The sequence below is a fragment of the Triticum urartu genome, chromosome 3 (assembly GCF_003073215.2).
Source record: "Triticum urartu cultivar G1812 chromosome 3, Tu2.1, whole genome shotgun sequence".
In the NCBI taxonomy this organism is placed as follows: Eukaryota; Viridiplantae; Streptophyta; class Magnoliopsida; order Poales; family Poaceae; genus Triticum; species Triticum urartu.
Genome location: NC_053024.1, coordinates 34,675,464 through 34,693,618, shown reverse-complemented (window position 1 = coordinate 34,693,618; position 18,155 = coordinate 34,675,464). Strand labels below are relative to the sequence as shown.

General features: G+C 48.1%; 1 protein-coding gene across 1 annotated transcript in view; it reads left to right on the top strand.

Annotated features, from left to right (window-relative positions):
• LOC125547812 (indole-2-monooxygenase-like) overlaps positions 1–10,271 on the top strand; it is a 50,540-nt gene extending 40,269 nt beyond the window's left edge. The window contains exon 4 of the mRNA XM_048711576.1: positions 9,648–10,271. Within this exon, the coding sequence (XP_048567533.1) occupies positions 9,648–10,271 (624 nt within the window). The remainder of the gene's footprint in view (positions 1–9,647) is intronic.
• The last annotated feature ends 7,884 nt before the right edge of the window (positions 10,272–18,155 follow it).

Sequence of the window (18,155 nt, the reverse complement as noted above, 5' to 3'; positions counted from 1 at the left end):
TTATTACGCGGAAAATAATTATTCCTCCACCTCACAGCAAGGACCCACCGGACGCCCACCAGTATATCACGAAAAAACGTTTGCCCCTGACTGCTGGGACCCACCCGACGGACCATCGTATTTCGCGAAAAAACGTTCCCCCTGCTGTCAGCTCGGACCCACCTGAAGTGCCTCCTTATTATGCACAAAAAAATGAATACCCCCTGCTAGCTGGGACCCACCTTAGTGGCAGGTTGACTTCAGGGCCTACTAAGTTGACGGGGACGGAGGGCTTTGACAACTTAGTCAATATGCACGATTCTAGCTCCAATGACCATACGATGTCCATCCAACGGCCGTAGTGCTTCTTCAACCTCTGGTCTTCTTGCTCCAGCCGCCCAAACCAGCGCCGGTCGTGCCTCGTGCTCCTGCCTCCCATGGACGGCTGCGATGCGGCGGAGGCCTCACCGCCCCTACTACTCCCACCGCTGGCCACGCCATCCCTCTACTCACCCACACCCCCTGTTATTCTGTGGCGACGGCAGCCTCACACCGCAGCGAACCAGTGAACCCTCGTACTCCTCTACGCGTGGGCATCCACTGCCGCGTCTTCCCCGGCTCCACGTCCTCCCCTTCCTAGGCCTCGCCGTCGTCCACCACCCTGGTGTTCTCGACGCAGCGTGGTCAACGTGGTCAAGGAACAGCTTCCATCGGACGTGGACTGTACATGGAGAGGCTGACAGCTGGGTCCACGGCCGCAGCAAGGAAGTGCCTCCTTATTACGTGCAAAATAATTATTCCTCCACCTAACAACGAGGACCCACTAGACGGGCCACCAATATTTTGCGAAAAAAATCGTTTCCCCCTGACTGCTGGGACCCACTGGATGGGCCACCGTATTTCGCGAAAAAAACGTCCCCCCCGCAGTCAGCTCGGACCCACCGGAAGTGCCTCCTTATTACGCACAAAAAAATGAATACTCCCCCGGCTAGCTGGGACCCACCTTGCTGGGAGGCTGACTTGTGGGCCTACTAAGTTGACAGGGACGAAGGGCTTTGTCAACTTAGTCAATATGAACGATTCTAGCTCCAGTGACCGTACAATGTCCATCCAACGGCCGTAGTGCTTCTTCAACCTCTGGTCTTCTTGCTCCAGCCGCCCAAAGCAGCGCCAGTCGTGCCGCATGCTCCTGCCTCCCGTGGCTGGCCGTGCTGCCGCAGACACCTCACCGCCCCCTACTATTCCCACCGCTGGCCAGGCCCTGCGGCGACGGCAGCCTCACACTGCAGCCGAACCAGTGAACCTTCATAGTCCTCTCCGCGCGGGCTTCCACTGCCGCGTCATCCCCTTCCTAGGCCTCGCCGTCGTCCACCGCCGTGGTTCTCTCCGCGTGGCGTGGTCAACGTGGTCAAGGAACGACTTCAATCGGAAGAGTACTGTACGTGGAGAGGCTGACAGCTGGGTCCATGGCCACATCCCAGTTTTTTTGTGATTTGCCAAGTAAGTCGCTTTGTCAGGCCTGTTGGGCTGCAAATCTTTCAAGACGAGGAGAGCTTTCATTTGGTTGACCGAGAAAATGGCCCATCAGTAATGAAAAATGGGTTCTACATTTTAAAAACACATCAAACCGGCAATTAGTTTCAAATATCTTTTTTTAATTTCAAGATTTTAAATTACATTAATTTTTATGCGTGGAGAATTTGTTGGATTTTATATTGATATACATTTATTTTTTAAATTAGTTTGAATGTTAGTCGAAATTTTGGGATTAAAAATAGTTCGGACCACACCGAAATATGCAAAATTTGATATAATTTTTTAACCGTTGCGACAATATGGGCTGTAATGCTAACAAAAAGAATATGGGCTTCAAAAAAAACCTTAAGAATTAGCAAATGGGTTGTAAATTATTAAAAATAATGGCAGATGGGCTGTATGCTGTTTTCCATAGATTTGAGGCTTTCGTAAAAAGAGGTTGACGCACAAGCACTGACTGTTCAATGTCCATCCAACGGCCGTCGTGCTTCTTCAATCTCTGCTCTTCCTGCTCTAGCCGCTAAAACAAGCGCCGGCGGGACTGCCTGCTCCCTCCTCCTCGTGGCCGGCTGTGGTGCCGCGCAGGCCTCACCGCCCGACCGTACACCCATCGCTGGCCTAACCATCCCTCTACTCACCCACACCTGCTGTTATTCTCCGGCGACGGCAGACGAACCAGTAAACCCTCGTACAATTGTACTCCCCTCCACGTGGGAAACAACTGTCGAGTCTTCCCTGCCTCCGTGTCGTCCCCTCCCTAGGCCTCGCCGTCGTCCACCGCCCTGGTGCTGCCGGCGCGGCGTGGTCAACGTGGTCAAGGAACGACTTCCATCGGACGTGGACTGTACGTGGAGAGGCTGACAGCTGGGTCCATGGCGGCAGCAAGGAAGTGCCTCCTTATTACGCGGAAAATAATGATTCCTCCACCTGACAGCTGGGACCCACCGGACAGGCCACTGTATTTCGCAAAAAAACGTTTCCCCCTGACTGCTGGGACCCACCAGCTACATCTTCGCACGCAAGGAAGTGCATCCGGGCAAAAAAAACGATTCGCCCCCTGACTGCTGGGACCCACCAGCTACATCTTCGCAGGCAAGGAAGTGCCTGACAGTCGGGACCCACCTGGTCGAAGCGTACGTAGCATTGTCATTCTGGTCACGAACGTGTACGTACATACTGGTCGATGTAGAGGCGCGCACGTGTCGTAGTAGAGGCGTGCACGTGTCATAGTAGAGGCGCACACGTAGCATGTACATGTACGTACAGCGGCCATGGTGCAAGAAAGAAAATACGGCCACGTATGTGTACATACGGGCGGGGTCTCGAACGCCTACTCGCGCATACGTACGGCCAGGGCTCGTGTACATGGCTGGGTTGGAACGAAGAAACAGCGTCGTCGTCGTGTTCATGGGGAGGCAAGGGAATGCGTCGTGTTCATGTGGAGGCAACGGAATGCGTCGTGTTCATGGGGAGGCAACGAAATGCGTTGTGTTCATTGGGAGGCAACGGAACGCGTGGGAGCCAACCGGCTAGGTCGGAATGGAAATCGTGGTCGTGTTCATCGGAAGGGCTTGGACGGAACATGCGATGGAAACAAGGCCTGGCGTACCGCACAACGGAGGAAACGGACCTCCTACGTTCGGAACGGGGTCCTTTTGATCGGGAGGGGTCTGGCGTACCGCAAAATGGAGGAAACGGACCTCCTACGATCAAAACGGGGGTCCTATTCATCGGGAGGGGTGTGGTGTACCGCAAAACGGAGGAAACGGACTTGTGTTGGAGCGCTACGGTTGAAACGGGGGTCCTGTTCATCGGGAGGGGTGTGGCGTACCACAGAACGGGACTCCACGAGATACTGTTCATCTCCACCGTCGACCCCCTCCAGCCTCCATGAGCTACTGTTCATCCACCGTCGACCTCCTCCATCCTCAACCTGCGACTGTTCATCCATGGGCTCCTGTTCATCCAGCCTCCACCGCGCGCTACTCCACCGACTACTGTTCAACCAACACTCTCCACCTGCGACTGTTCATCCACGGGCTCCTGTTCATCCAGCCTCCACCACGCGCTACTCCACCGACTACTGTTCAACCAGCCCTCTCCACGGGCTCCTGTTCAACCACCCCTCCACGGGCTACTGTTCATCCTGCCCTCCACCGTCTACTGTTCATCCTGCCCTCCACAGGGTGGTCCTATTCGTCCAGCCCTCCACGGGGTCCTGTTCATCCAGCCCCAACCGGCTCGATCGATCGGGGTCCTGTTCATCCAGAGGCAACACCATGGGGTCCTGTCCCGCTCGATCGGGTTCAGTTAACAGCCATCGATCGATCGCTCGGGTTCAGTAACGCGTAGCCTGCAGTGCAATCGCTCGGGTTCAGTTAGAGCCAACGCCTCGCACACATGCGCGTACGTGTACGAGAGAAGCGCGCATCGCTCGGCCCCGACCTCCCACCGTAACCGGGAACGCCCCGAAATTATCCTCGCCCTCGCTTCTACCATGGTTTTTTCCGTCATGGACGGCCGAAAGAATGTCATGCAGCTGCGTCTCCGGCCCGCCCAGGACGAAAAGCCCATTTTTTGTCATGATTTTTTGTCATAGAAGTAGGAGCCCACCACATCTATGATGATACCGGGTTTTGTAACAATTATCGTCATAGAAGTGTCATATGTATGATAGAAAAAAATTTGTTCGGCCCAAAATGTCACGGATGTGTATTTTTTTGTAGTGAGAGCATTAATCCTTTTGATGGATGGTATTAGCTTCTTGCGTTCAGCGGCAGTGAGTTTGCCAGGGAGCACGAACTTGGAGTCAGGACGTTCGGGGCGATAACCCGGCAGTGGCCTCTCGTTTGCCGGTGAAATGTCTTGGCAGTAGAACCAAGTCCGATTCCAGTCTTTGTGATGACTCGGCAAGACTATGAGGGGGAAGACAGCGCCCTGCCGGCGCTGAATTGAGATGCCTCCAAGTTCTAAGCTTTGGTGCACTCGTTCTGCCGGTTCAGATAAAAGTATTCTCTAAACAGCTCCACGGTCGGCTCTTGTTGAAGATATACCTCACAGAGCACTTGGAAGTTACAGATGTTAGATATGGAATTGGACCCAATATCTTGAGGGTGGAGTTTGAAAAAGTGGAGGACCTCTCTGAAGAACTTTGAGCCGGGCGGTGAGAAGCCATGGTTCATATGGTCAGTAAAAACAATCACTTCACCAGCCCTTGGATTGGGCCGTTCTTCGTCCGGGTTAGGGGCACGGTAAGACATGACGTCTTTTCGTGGCAGAAATCCTATGGTGAAGAATTCCTTCAAACGTTCCTCGGTTACGGTTGAGGGAACCCAGTTACAGATGGTTTGTGCTTTGGACGGCATGATGTTCAAAGATGAACTGAAAAGAAAGGCAACATGTCGGTTCAATTCAATGGTGAAGCTAACAGTTAAATGATCATAATACAGGGAAGTAATGGCGGCTTAGTTAAGGGCTAATGTCATATAAGGAAAAGTAAGCCGGCACAGTAAGCCGCCATGACTACAGATATTTGAAGAAAGTAAATTCAGCTAAGTGTTGAGACAAACAAGTTTCCTAATTGCTTGGTATTATTCCCGATCAAATGGCTATTCAAAATCTAAAAAAATTCTAGACCTAAAAAAGATTGGCGCAGAGGAGTCTGTAAGTTCTAATGAGGTCTTTGAACCAGATAAAGGGATCTATGGGTATCAAGAGTAGGCACAAAACCACTACCGCACAAGCATACATATTTTTTTGGATAAAGAAGAACTGCGGTGGAAGAACTACGAAGAACTCCGATGAACCATGAAGAACACACAGGAGCCTGGAAACCCTAATGCAGATCCGTGAAACGAAAGGAAGAACACTTACAGTCGCAGGTCTTCTGCGGAGGTCGCCGCCATTTCTCTGGACCAATTCGGGTTGATACAGTGGCCAAGGTCGACGGAGACAAAGGAGAAGCGTGACGGCTGTGAGGTTTGAGTGGCAGGAGGGTTGCGAGAGGAAGAAGACGGAGAGAGAGAGAAGAATGAGGAAGGCCGAAGCGTGCCTATTGCTACCTCTTTTAGCACTGTGTTGGTTTCCCCAAAGAGGAAGGGATGATGCAGCCATGTAGCGTAAGTATTTCTCTCAGTTTTTGAGAACCAAGGTATCAATGCAGTAGGAGGCTACGCGCGAGTCCTTCATACCTGCACAAAACAAATAAATCCCCGCAACCAACGCAAATAGGGGTTGTCAATCCCTATAAGGCCACTTACGAGAGTGAGATCTGATAGATATGATAAGGTAATATTTTTGGTATTTTTATGATAAAGATGCAAAGTAAAATAAAGGCAACGTAAATAGCAAAGTAAACAACTATGTAGTAGGAGATTAATATGATAAAGATAGAACCGGGGGCCATAGGTTTCACTAGTGGCTTCTCTTGAGAGCATAAGTATTCTACGGTGGGTGAACAAATTATTGTTGAGCAATTGACAGAATTGAGCATAGTTATGAGAATATCTAGGTATGATCATGTATATAGGCATCACGTCCGAGACAAGTAGACCGACTCCTGCCTGCATCTACTACTATTACTCCACTCATCGACCGCTATCCAGCATGCGTCTAGAGTATTAAGTTAAAAAACAGAGTAACGCCTTAAGCAAGATGACATGATGTAGAGGGATAGACTCATGCAATATGAAGAAAACCCCATCTTGTTATCCTCTATGGTAACAATACAATACGTGCCTTGCTGCCCTTACTGTCACCGGGAAACGACACCGCAATATTTAACCCAAAGCTAAGCACTTCTCCCATTGCAAGAAAGATCAATCTAGTAGGCCAAACCAAACTGATAATTCGAAGAGACATGCAAAGATAACCAATCATACATAAAAGAATTCAGAGAAGATTCAAATATTATTCATAGATAGACTTGATCATAAACCCACAATTCATCGGTCTCAACAAACACACCGCATAAAGAAGATTACATCGAGTAGATCTCCACAAGAGAGGGGGAGAACATTGTATTGAGATCCAAAAAGAGAGAAGAAGCCATCTAGCTACTAACTATGGACCCGTAGGTCTGAAGTAAACTACTCACACTTCATCGGAGAGGCTATGGTGTTGATGTAGAAGCCCTCTGTGATCGATGCCCCCTCCGGCGGAGCTCCGGAACAGGCCCCAAGATAGGATCTCATGGATACCGAAAGTTACGGCGGTGGAATTAGGGTTTTGGCCTCCTGTTCTGGTCGTTTGGGGGTACGTGGATATATATTGGAGGAAGAAGTACGTCGGTGGAGCAACAGGGGGCCCACGAGGGTGGAGGGCGCGCCTGGGGGGGGGGGGCAGGCACGCCCCCCTACCTCGTGGCCCCCTCTTAGTTGGCTTGACGTAGGGTCCAAGTCTCCTGAGTTTTATTCGGTGAGAAAATCACGTTACCGAAGGTTTCATTCCGTTTGGACTTCGTTTGATATTCCTTTTCTTCGAAACCCTAAAACAGGCAAAAAACAGCAATTCTGGGCTGGGCCTCCGGTTAATAGGTTAGTCCCAATAATAATATAACAGTGGATAATAAAGCCCAATAATGTCCAAAACATTAGATAATATACCATGGAGCAATCAAAAATTATATTTACGTTGGAGACGTATCACCTATTTATAAGGAAAATGTGAACAGACGGGCGCAAAAATCGAGGGATAGCCGAATAATGGTTATCCAACTACACAGATGCCTCGATTCTCGGGAGACATTAAAGATGAAGATCCGTTGGGAGATGACGTCATAAAAGTTTTTTGCATTTTCAAAAGATGACGTCACGGCGGGTTACAAAAACTTCTGTGAGGATAAGAAGATGGATTTTTGTCTAAGTATTGAAGATTCACAAAGAACGAAGTTCAATGTCAACCTGGGGCCTAATGTTGGGGATGTAGCTTTCAGTTATGACCCGCCCAGGAGGGGCCGGGTCAGCCCCAATGGCGGGTTACACAAGAAGCCCAGTAAACATTTCAGATGATAGTTTATTAGATCTTATAGAAGGCCCAAAGGCCTGGAGGCGGCTTAAGGCCCGGTATTGTGAACCGTCGTATGTAAGGAAAGACTTGTAAAGAAAGGCATGTAAAGGAGGTCACCGAACCGGACCCGACTATGAGCTGGCCGGGACTCTGTAGGCCACTAGGCGTCAACCCGTGTATATAAGGGGACAACCCGGTGGCGGCTTAGGGAAAGAAACAAGAGATCAATAACCAAGCCGGCGAGTTAAGCCTCTTGGTGATCGAAACCCCAGCAATACCAACACAACTAGACGTAGCCTTTTACCTTCATCGTAAGGGGCCGAACTAGTATAAAACCTCTCGTGGCCCTTGTCCCGATTAACCCCTTTAAGCTTCCTAGTTGCGATGGCCCTATGACTAAGTCCTTTCGGTAGGACATCTGCCATGACAATTCCACGACAGTTGGCGCCCACCGTGGGGCCAGCGCATGGTGGATTTGAGTTTTTGAAGGGCAACTTCGAAGGGCTCAAGGGATACGCTGTGGGCCGGATGACCAAGAGTCGTCGCGGTAAGCTCTACATCGACGACAAAGGCTGGGGCCCCGTGGCCGACTCAGTTGAGTACGGGTATCAAGTCCCCTTCGGCGGAATTCACGTCTTCGTTGGCCGGATCGGCGAGTCAGGCCCTGAGCCGGACGTCCACACCAACCTCATCGAAACGGCTCGGCGCGCGAGGACCACCCGTGTTCAATCTGTCGTGAAGCATGCCTTCGTAGGCTGCGTCCACGGCAGTGAATACTCTGAAGGATCGGTGGAGAGCTGTGAGATGACCGTCTGTTCTGACACTGCATAATCAACGGGCGAGACGGACTCTTTGTACCAGCTGCAGGATGGCATGCTCGGGGGCTATTCCGATGACAGCAGTATTCCGGACCCCCTTGAGTCGCCAAATTGAACCGGAGTCTTCATGGCAGGGACACAACCCGGGCAGAACTCCACAGCAGCAGCGGCAACAGCTACCGGGTCGGCCGCGGCCGGGTCAGGAGACCCCGCGCGCCCCCCGGCTCAGATTCTAATGGACCTCATGGATAAACTGACGACTCTGTTGACTGTCGTGGTAGAGCCGGCGGATAAAGCCCAGCATGACGCAGAGGTAGCACACGTACGTGAAGAGATGGTGCAAGCTAAGGAAAGTCTGGCCGCAGAGGAAGTCAGGATGGCAGCAGAGCGGGCGGCTTTTGACGTTCGTGCTCAACAGCTTCAAGCAGAGACCTTCCGGCTCTCGGTGGATCTGAACGCGTCAAAAGAGGTCATGAGAAGAAGGCATAAGAAAACTCATTCACGTCTACCTCTGACACTTGATCCTAGGAACCTATTCCATACACACGGAGCTGGGGGAAGCAACCCGCCAGAGGCACGCCGGATCACGACACCCGGCGCACCGGTTCAGCCGCGTGCCATAGAACCACCTCGTATAATTACCGCTCCGCCTCATTACGTACCAACACCGCCGGGTCACTTCTCCAACCCCTTGGAAAACCTCATCACAGCATCGGCTCGTTTGGCGGCTCTCCCGATGGAAAGTGACTCACCGGCGGCGGTCGAAACGCGGAGGGTATGAGAACTTCTTCAGACAGCTTTGGCACAGTAGGATGCGGACTCCTACAGTCGAGACATGATCCATTCAACTCCTCGCCCAAGCCGGAGCCCGAGCTATAGTAGGCACATGGAATCCGCGGACATGTCAAGCAATGCTCAATGCCGCAACCGGCCACACAGGCATGAGCCGGTGCAGGCTGGAGCCCTTAACTTGGCGGATCAGGAGAGGATTCGACAAGAGGCGGAACGAGCAGTTCAAATGGCAGCAGATCAAGCAGCTCATCAAACTTTTCCGGCTTATCCAGCAACCTCGATCGAGGTAGGAGTGGCCACAAGAACCGGAGGCGTCCGATGATCGTGTGAGCAAGCGCAAATCAGCGTCTGATCACAAGGATGGTGATTTCGTAGATATTCTGTTGTCTGTTCAGCAGGAGTATAATCTCACAAGAGAGCACATGAAAGCTCTCCTCACAGTAAGTACAAATAATACCTTTCAAATTATATACCTCGTATGTCTTTCGGTATCCCATAACTAATTGTTATCTACAGGATGTATTTCTCGGTGCAACAAACACGTCAGCTAATGTCCTCGAATTCACCTTGGCTGAGCTCATGAGGAGGCCACACTTCATGGGAAAGCTACAAGATGAAGTGAGGAGTATCGTACCCCGGGGACAAGAAATTGTGAGTGCAACTGAATTGAACAACATGGTGTACCTGAGAGCAGTAATAAAAGAGTCTCTCAGGTTGTATCCTATTGCACCTCTCCTTGCTCCGCACCTTGCCATGGCTGACTGTACCATCGACGGATACATGGTTCCCGCAGGGACGCGTGTCGTCGTCAATGCATGGGCCATTGGGAGGGATTCAAGCTCCTGGGAGGATGCTGAAGAGTTCATACCTGAAAGATTTACAGATGAAGGCAATGCTAGGAATGTCAACTTTAAGGGAAATGATTTTCATTTCTTGCCATTCGGGGCAGGACGAAGGATATGCCCTGGTATAAACCTCGGAATCACCAATGTTGAGCTTATGTTGGCAAACATCGTGAACCATTTTGACTGGGAACTTCCGATTGGGGTTGAGAGAAAAGATATCGATATGACAGAGGTGTTTGGGATAAGCATTCGTAGGAAGGAGAAACTATTGTTGATTCCAAAGTCACGCATGTAAAATCGAGCTAAGCTAAATACTTTGTGTTTATCAGTATAACTGTTTTCTTGGGAAGGTGTTACAAGGGAAAATGGTGCCAATAAATAATGGCCAATTCTTGCTTGTATAGATACAAATATTGTTGTTTAGAACGTTGACAATCGTCAATGCACATGTTTGACCACTACTTTTATCATTACATAAATATGAAATAAAAGAGAAAAGACATAATGTCGAAGTACTTTTAAAGTAAACTAGCATGGTTGCCAGCACAAATGCACGTGCAACATGCTAGTCGTCTATTACTTTTGTGATTCACATTTCTTATTGTTATCTTATATACAGCATAACATCCATTGGGACAATACAAAATGAAAACTCACATGCTTCGTAGACCGTAAAAATCACATGCTTAGTAGAACTCTAAATCATACAGATACCAAGGACAATGAATCTCTACACTTGCAAACAGCTCTGGAAAACAAACCAGCACATATATCGTACACGCATCTACCATGACACGTATTTTCAGATTTAAAGTTGATTCACAGCTCGGGAAACAAAGACTAATGATCATGGTTTTGGGTACCGCCCGGAAAATTCGGATACCGGGCGGTATCCGCGTTTCTCGCCGCCCCACGAGAATTACCAATCCCGGGCAAAAAATTCCATCTTTTTTGAATATTTTGGATTTCAATGGTCAAACATGGGTAAATTACGGTAGCATCCTTATTCTAACAAAATTCAATTATAAATTTCGTCCGAAATATGTTCGGAATTTCTCGGTAACCGTGGTAACCGTGAATATCGCCTCCCCACGAGAAAATTTGTCCATTCGGAATCCAAAACCTTGCTAATGATATACAATTATACAAATAAGTAGAACAAGCATCTACGATGGCACAAATTTACAGATCTAAATTTGATCCGCAGGACCCTATGGAACAAGTTTAGATCTAAATTTGATCATCTTTATCCTCAACTTCGAGTACGTTCTCTACTTCCTCAATATCACAATGCCTAGAGACTCCGAAACCTAGAAGAAGATTGCCGAGGATGCAGTTACCGCCGTCGCGGCTTTGGCTTGGCCAACTGGTGGGTATTACGGACTTATGGTTCGCCTGCGCCTGTACTGGGCTGCCTGTTAGTTGGGCCTCTGTCACCGAAGAGGTATGTTGCCAGGTCCGACTCCATCTCCAATACTCCATCGCTATTATTCCTATTCCTATAAAAAAATAAATCTCCATCGCTATTTGCTGATCTCCTTCCTTGCTACTCCATATCACGATCACGCTGCGCTGTCGGGACAGTCCCGATCTCTTTCCTATTTGATCAAGTCCTTCCTCTTTTGATCCAGAAACATCGTCTTTCGTCCAATCCTTCCTGCTCCCATCGCCTTCTCCCACACGAAGTATCGTGGAGCACGCACAACCATGACGAGATCGGCAGGGACTCCTTTGGCCTTCCACAGGTCGATGCATAGGCACATAAAAAGGCTTCTTGACTCCCTAGATCGAAGCACCAAGTCAATTCAGCGATGTGGGGTGCGCCCCGCGTCATCGTCTTTGGTGGTGTTTTACCGTGGCGGGCATGAAACCCTAAAGCTGCCAACAGCTTTGACGAAGACGGGAGCAACATCGGCGCCGTGTTGATCGAAGTTGAAGCAATGGCGGCGACGGGAACAAGCTGCACGGCTGCGGCGGCAGCAGCCACATCAGCGACATGAACAATCTAACGGGAGCAGGCTACCTTCACATGTGGGGTGCGGGCGTGCGGCACTGCGTCGTCGTCGTTGGTCGTGTTCTAACTGTGGCGGGCGCCGTATCATTCTTCTTGCCGCCAGTGTTGCGACGAGTCTCCTTGGTGCATGTGTTGCAGGCCGCCGTCGTGGACTTGAATAACTGGAGCTTTTGCGGAAGGAGTGGGACGTTGGCCGCTCGAGGCGGCCGTGATCAGGGTTGACCGCTCGAGGCCGTGATCGGGGAAGACAACGAGGAGGAGGTTGCGGAGGATAGGGCGGAGGGAAAGACACCGAGAGGCCGTGATCCGTCGCAGAGATTGTGCGGCACGTCGGGTAGGCACCGTTCCTGGTGCAGCTGGAGGTTGTTACTTTGCGGCGGCGTGACCACGCGAGCCCGCGTCTAACTCTCTTCCGCGTCTAATAGTGCTAGTGGTCGTCGTCAATACCATACTTGAGGAATAACGAGAGGAAAGGCGATCAGGTCGGTTGCAATGTCATGCTACGATTAACTTTACATTGGTGATTATGGTCGTGACTTGCTCGATTACTAACATGGTGTCCAAGTTCCTCCAAAGATTCCATTACCTAGGAGGCTAGGACGGCCAAAGCGCTAGACAGATGCGGCCCAAATCATGAGCCTTAATAAACTCCTAATGCTTCTCCTAGGGCATGCAGGCAGTGTTGTATGTACTTCTGATTTATCTGGATGATGTCCTCCTACATACAACTAGAGATCAGATATGTTATTTCCTAGCATGGCCTGAAGGGCGCTGCTTGCAGCAGTGGTGCCAAAAATTTCTGCCCATATGTACTCATGAGTCTTCCTGGTGCGTACTTAGTCTCACCATGTTTTATTTGATATATGTTGGTAATTTTCTCAGTTGATTTCGAAATAGTAGAGAGCGTACAGATTAGGATCATTGTCAGGCCACCTCAAGGTTGCCGGCACCAGCTACCAGTGTCCAAAAAAAAACTCTAGGTATCCTCGTGTGCCGCTTATTAGTGTTAACAATTAATGTTTTCCAACTGAGTATTTGTGTTCTAAATTATTATTCTTACTCATGATAGACTGACATGAAGTTCCACTTTCAGGACATGCATGCGGCCGGGTGTGCCTTAATGCATAGTTAAAACAAGATATATATATATATATATATATATATATATATATATATATATATTCCCTTTTTTTTGAGCATCAGTATAGACAAAAGCGCTCATATACACGCGCATACACTCACCCCTATGAACGCATACATGCACACCCTACCCCTATGAGCACCTCCGAGAGACTGAGCCGGCATATCATCTTGAGATTTACGAAGTCACCGTTCTTTTTATAGAGTATTGATAGACCCTTCTTTACATTAAGTTGTCATTTGGTTTCACAAGTTTTTTTTACACTAATTCAGTTTCATTGTTTATGTTTTCCAAAAACATGTTGTCCTGCTCCTCCCATCCATAAGTATAACTCAAGGGTATCATGTTCGTTTTTCTAATTATCAAATTAATATTGTCTAGACTCTCTCAAAGCTATATTTTTCTGTCGCAGGGTTGTTTCCGTTGGTATTTGTTCCAATGATTTTTTTTTGCTTGGGAGTCTGTTGTAATTGTCAGTCGATCAATATTGCAAGTGATTACAGTTTCTTAATCGTATTTTTCAATTTTCATGATTATTTACGTTCTTGGTATGCTTATGATTTCCTTCATGCATGCATCAAGATTAACATGGTTCCAAGTGGTAGTTGATTGAAAGGTTTCTAATACACAATATTCACTAGGAAGTTCATCGATGGAATGTCCACCTAAGCTATATAGCAAGGGGGTTGAGTAATTCATGCCATATTTGCATTCCTACTCTCCCTCTCTCGACCTTAACCCAATCTGAATCACAAGTTCTCGTGCACGACATTGCTCCACCCAAAGCATCTAATATCGTCGTTTCGACTTCGCCAGAACTTTGTCTGTCTATGCTCCACCCAATGTATGATGTTTATGTGCCTTCAAGTGTTGAATGACATAACCCATTCATTCATTACGTTGGCTTGGTTTATTTCTTTCTTTCTTAATTGCACTATCACTCTTTATGCATTCATTTTTGTGTGGTGTGTGTGCGGGATTGGGGGGGGGGGGGGGGGGCGACACATGCAAATTCCGAGAGTGTGCATGGAGGGCCCGTCACCAGCGAGGAGGAGCACCAAGACAAATGAGATTACAAGTCAATGCAGGGTAGGGTTGATCACATTCATCGTGACCATGGGTGATGTGGTGAAGAGAAGTGGCAAGAAAGGATGAGTTTCTTGAGGCGTGCGAGGATCTGTTTCTCCCGTTGCAACGCACGGGCATATGTGCTAGTATGAATTAAATCGTCGGAAAATTGCTAATCTATCCAACAACCACCACCGCTGCCTCTCTGTGTCTGCATGCAAGATCTTGGACACCGTTGACAATAGGCGAGGGTATCCTCGCGCTAAGATATAGTGGATGGGTGGGGAGAAGGAAGGCTGCAATGAGCCCCAACGGCCGTACGAGCAGAAGGAGGTACGCTCGTCAGGATCGCCATCAGAAGTCGCCTCTCTAGACTCCTGTTTATTCTCTCTTATCTGTCCCATTATGGGTGGATGGTGTATCCCTGTTATCCATTTACGGTAGAAAAATGATGTAGCGCATGAGTTAGCTACCTTTTCTTTGCGCAACTCATGAGTTAGCTACCTTGGATGATGATAGAATATCTCCTCCTAATACATGGCTAGATTCGGCCCGGTGGCTGTAATTCCTATGCTTATAAAGGATTAAGGATGCAACCATTCTGATAAATGAATAAAGAAGGTTTGAAGTGTCAAAAAAATATAAACCGACGATGAATATGTGTGTGGACGGTGTATCTCTGTATATCCATGTGCGGTAGAAAAATCACTCTCGGACAAAAATCGAGCCTATCAAAACACACCGTGCTCCACTTGTCTTTCTCATCACATGCACGGTCCTTTTCTACGGTGGGTAAATTTCCGGTGCCGTGGATGGTCAAAACTTGAGTGCCGTGGTGCGCTTGGGCTTCTACTTCTCCCGCGTGATTGATTGAATTCCACAACCTCCCGGCCGGAGAAGCTTTGCTATGGCCTGTAAATGCCTACGGAGTAGGCGCTGGCTGGACGTACGAACGACTGACAGCTTATACTGATTGAGACCGATTGTACGACGTGTTAGTCCATGTTCATCTGGAAGACTATAAAACGTGGACACTACATCAATCTGGATATTGCTCCAAGTTCAGTGCACCACAGATATGTATCTAAGCAACTGAGCTTGTGGTGCTCAGTCCTCTCCTCACCGAAGCTGTCCTGCTTTTCCCGCGTGACTGAATTCCACAACCGGCACAAAGGACGACCCGCTGGCTAGACGAGTGAGTGGCAGCGTACGTTAACAAACGTATGCTGATTGAGTACAAAGCTAGAGCTTATCCATCTGGAATACTAGACTTGCCTCGGAGTCTTGACACACCACCACCAATATATCGCTACAAATTCATTGCACCAAAGATATTAGTACTAACTAGTAACTACTCCCTCCGTCCCATGCATAATGTAGGACGTTTCTTTACGCTAGTGTCAAAAAATATCCTATATACACTGGTAGAAAAAGAGCCTGTTGTCCCGGTTCGTAAGGGCCTTTTGTCCCGGTTCTGGAAGGGTCGGTACTAATGCCCTGTCCCTTTAGTCCCAGTTCAATCCAGAACCGGGACAGATGGGCCTCCACGTGGCCTGTGCGCGGAGCCCAGGCAGGAGACCCTTTGATCCCGGTTGGTGGCACCAACCGGGATCAATAGGCATCCACGCGTCAGCATTTCTATGGTTGGGGTTTTTGTTTTTTTTAAAGGGGGGTTGGGGGTTTTGGGGGGTTAATTTAGGTGTTTCATATATTGTGTTAGCTAGCTATAATTAATAGAGAGAAGTGTCCTCTCTTATGTCCGTGCTTGGTCAACGCTACGTACTATACATACGTATAGAGAGGACTAGACACGCTAGCTAGCTAGTAAGCAAACGAAGGAAACAGAAGATCGTCATGAACATATATGCATACAGAGAGAAGTGATATCGACCACCTCTCCTTCTCCGAGAGATTGGTCGAACAACAAGTTCTCGTATATCTATCCGACACTACCGGCTACATATATACAATAATTATCTCTTACAAATATAATCATACCGACTCAGGGTCCACATAGTATTCTCCGTCTTCAGGGATCACGTGGTCAAGAAAGAATGCCGCCAATTCCTCTTGAATTGCTCGCATGCGAGCTGGTGCTAGGAGTTCATCCCGCTTCCGAAACATCTAATTTAAAGAAAGGGGTCAATACATATATATATATGAATGAATGAAACTCAACACAAATGATGGTAATAAAATAAAATTGTGAATGTTGTTATTTATGTACTTCATATTGTTCATCAGTGTAGCCCCGCTCACAGGTCGTGTGGCGGATGGACTCGCAAACTTAGTATCCACAGAAATCATTCCCTTATTCTTGCCACAACCACTTTACAAGAAATAGATGTCAATCAAACTGATAAGCAAGAATGTCAAATGGTATTGATGAAACTAGCGCTTGAATGACTAGTAGATGCGCGGAACATGCTACTATAGTACTTACTTTCGGGTGTCTCAATTGCAGCTCCTTCGGCAGTCCCTGAGCTTTTCTGGTGAATTTTTTCCAAACTCTGCCGGACAAAGAAAACAATTACTTGATATATCAGGAAATGAACAAAGTTGTTGATATGGTGGATAATGATCGATTTAACTTACTTCTCGAGTACTTGAGTCATGCCGCCTAACAGATTGACCTATTTGCACTTAAACAAAGGGACCTTAAAATCAGGTCCGTAGTCAAGTTCCCATATGTCCACTATGTAACCATAATATGTGTCCTTTCCGCTCTCGGTTGCTGCATCAAAGCGGACACCGCTGTTTTGGTTGGTGCTCTTTTGATCTTGGGCGATCGTGTAAAATGTATTCTCATTTATCTCGTATCCTTTGTAAGTCAATACAGTCAAAGATGGTCCCCTGGACAACAAGTACAACTCATCACAAACAGTGTTGTCACCTCTGAGACGTGTTTTCAACCAACTGCTGAAAGTCCTGATGTGTTCACATGTAATCCAGTCGTCGCACTGCTCCGGGTGTTTGGAGCGCAGACTGTTCTTGTGTTCATCGACATACGGGGTCACCAAGGTAGAGTTCTGTAGAACTGTGTAGTTTGCTTGAGACCAAGAATATCCGTCCCTGCATATTATTGAGTCTCTTCCAAGAGTGCCTTTTCCAGTCAGTCTCCCCTCATACCGCGATTTAGGGAGACCTATCTTCTTAAGGCCAGGAATGAAGTCAACACAAAACCCGATAACATCCTCTGTTTGATGGCCCATGGAGATGCTTCCTTCTGGCCTAGCGCGGTTACGGACATATTTCTTTAGGATTTCCATGAACCTCTCAAAGGGGAACATATTGTGTAGAAATACGGGCCCCAGGATGACAATCTCGTCGACTAGATGAACTAGGACGTGCGTCATGATATTGAAGAAGGATGGTGGGAACACCAGCTCGAAACTGACAAGACATTGCGCCAAATCACTCCTTAGCCTTGGTATGATTTCTGGATCGATCACCTTCTGAGAGATTGCATTGAGGAATGCACATAGCTTCACAATGGCTAATCGGACGTTTTCCGGTAGAAGCCCCCTCAATGCAACCGGAAGCAGTTGCGTCATAATCACGTGACAGTCATGAGACTTTAGGTTCTGAAACTTTTTCTTTGGCATATTTATTATTCCCTTTATATTCGACGAGAAGCCAGTCGTGACCTTCATACTGAGCAGGCATTCCAAGAAGCAGTGGCGAATGCAGAAATAATTTTCAGGTGTGGCCGAGCTTATGAAGGAGAAAAGCATGTAAAATGCAACTGACCAAAAACTGCCTAGAATATTAGATATATAAATACTTTGTGTTTCGCAAATACAACTAAAATCCAAATTTAAGTACCATATTCTATTATCCTGCGTGTACTCGTGCTCTGTTCGGCGGAGTTTTACATCATCCCCACCAGCTACGTACTTGTAGTACCAGGTCCATGTCCAGCACGTAGGTGTACTGGTACCTTTGGTTGAAATTTA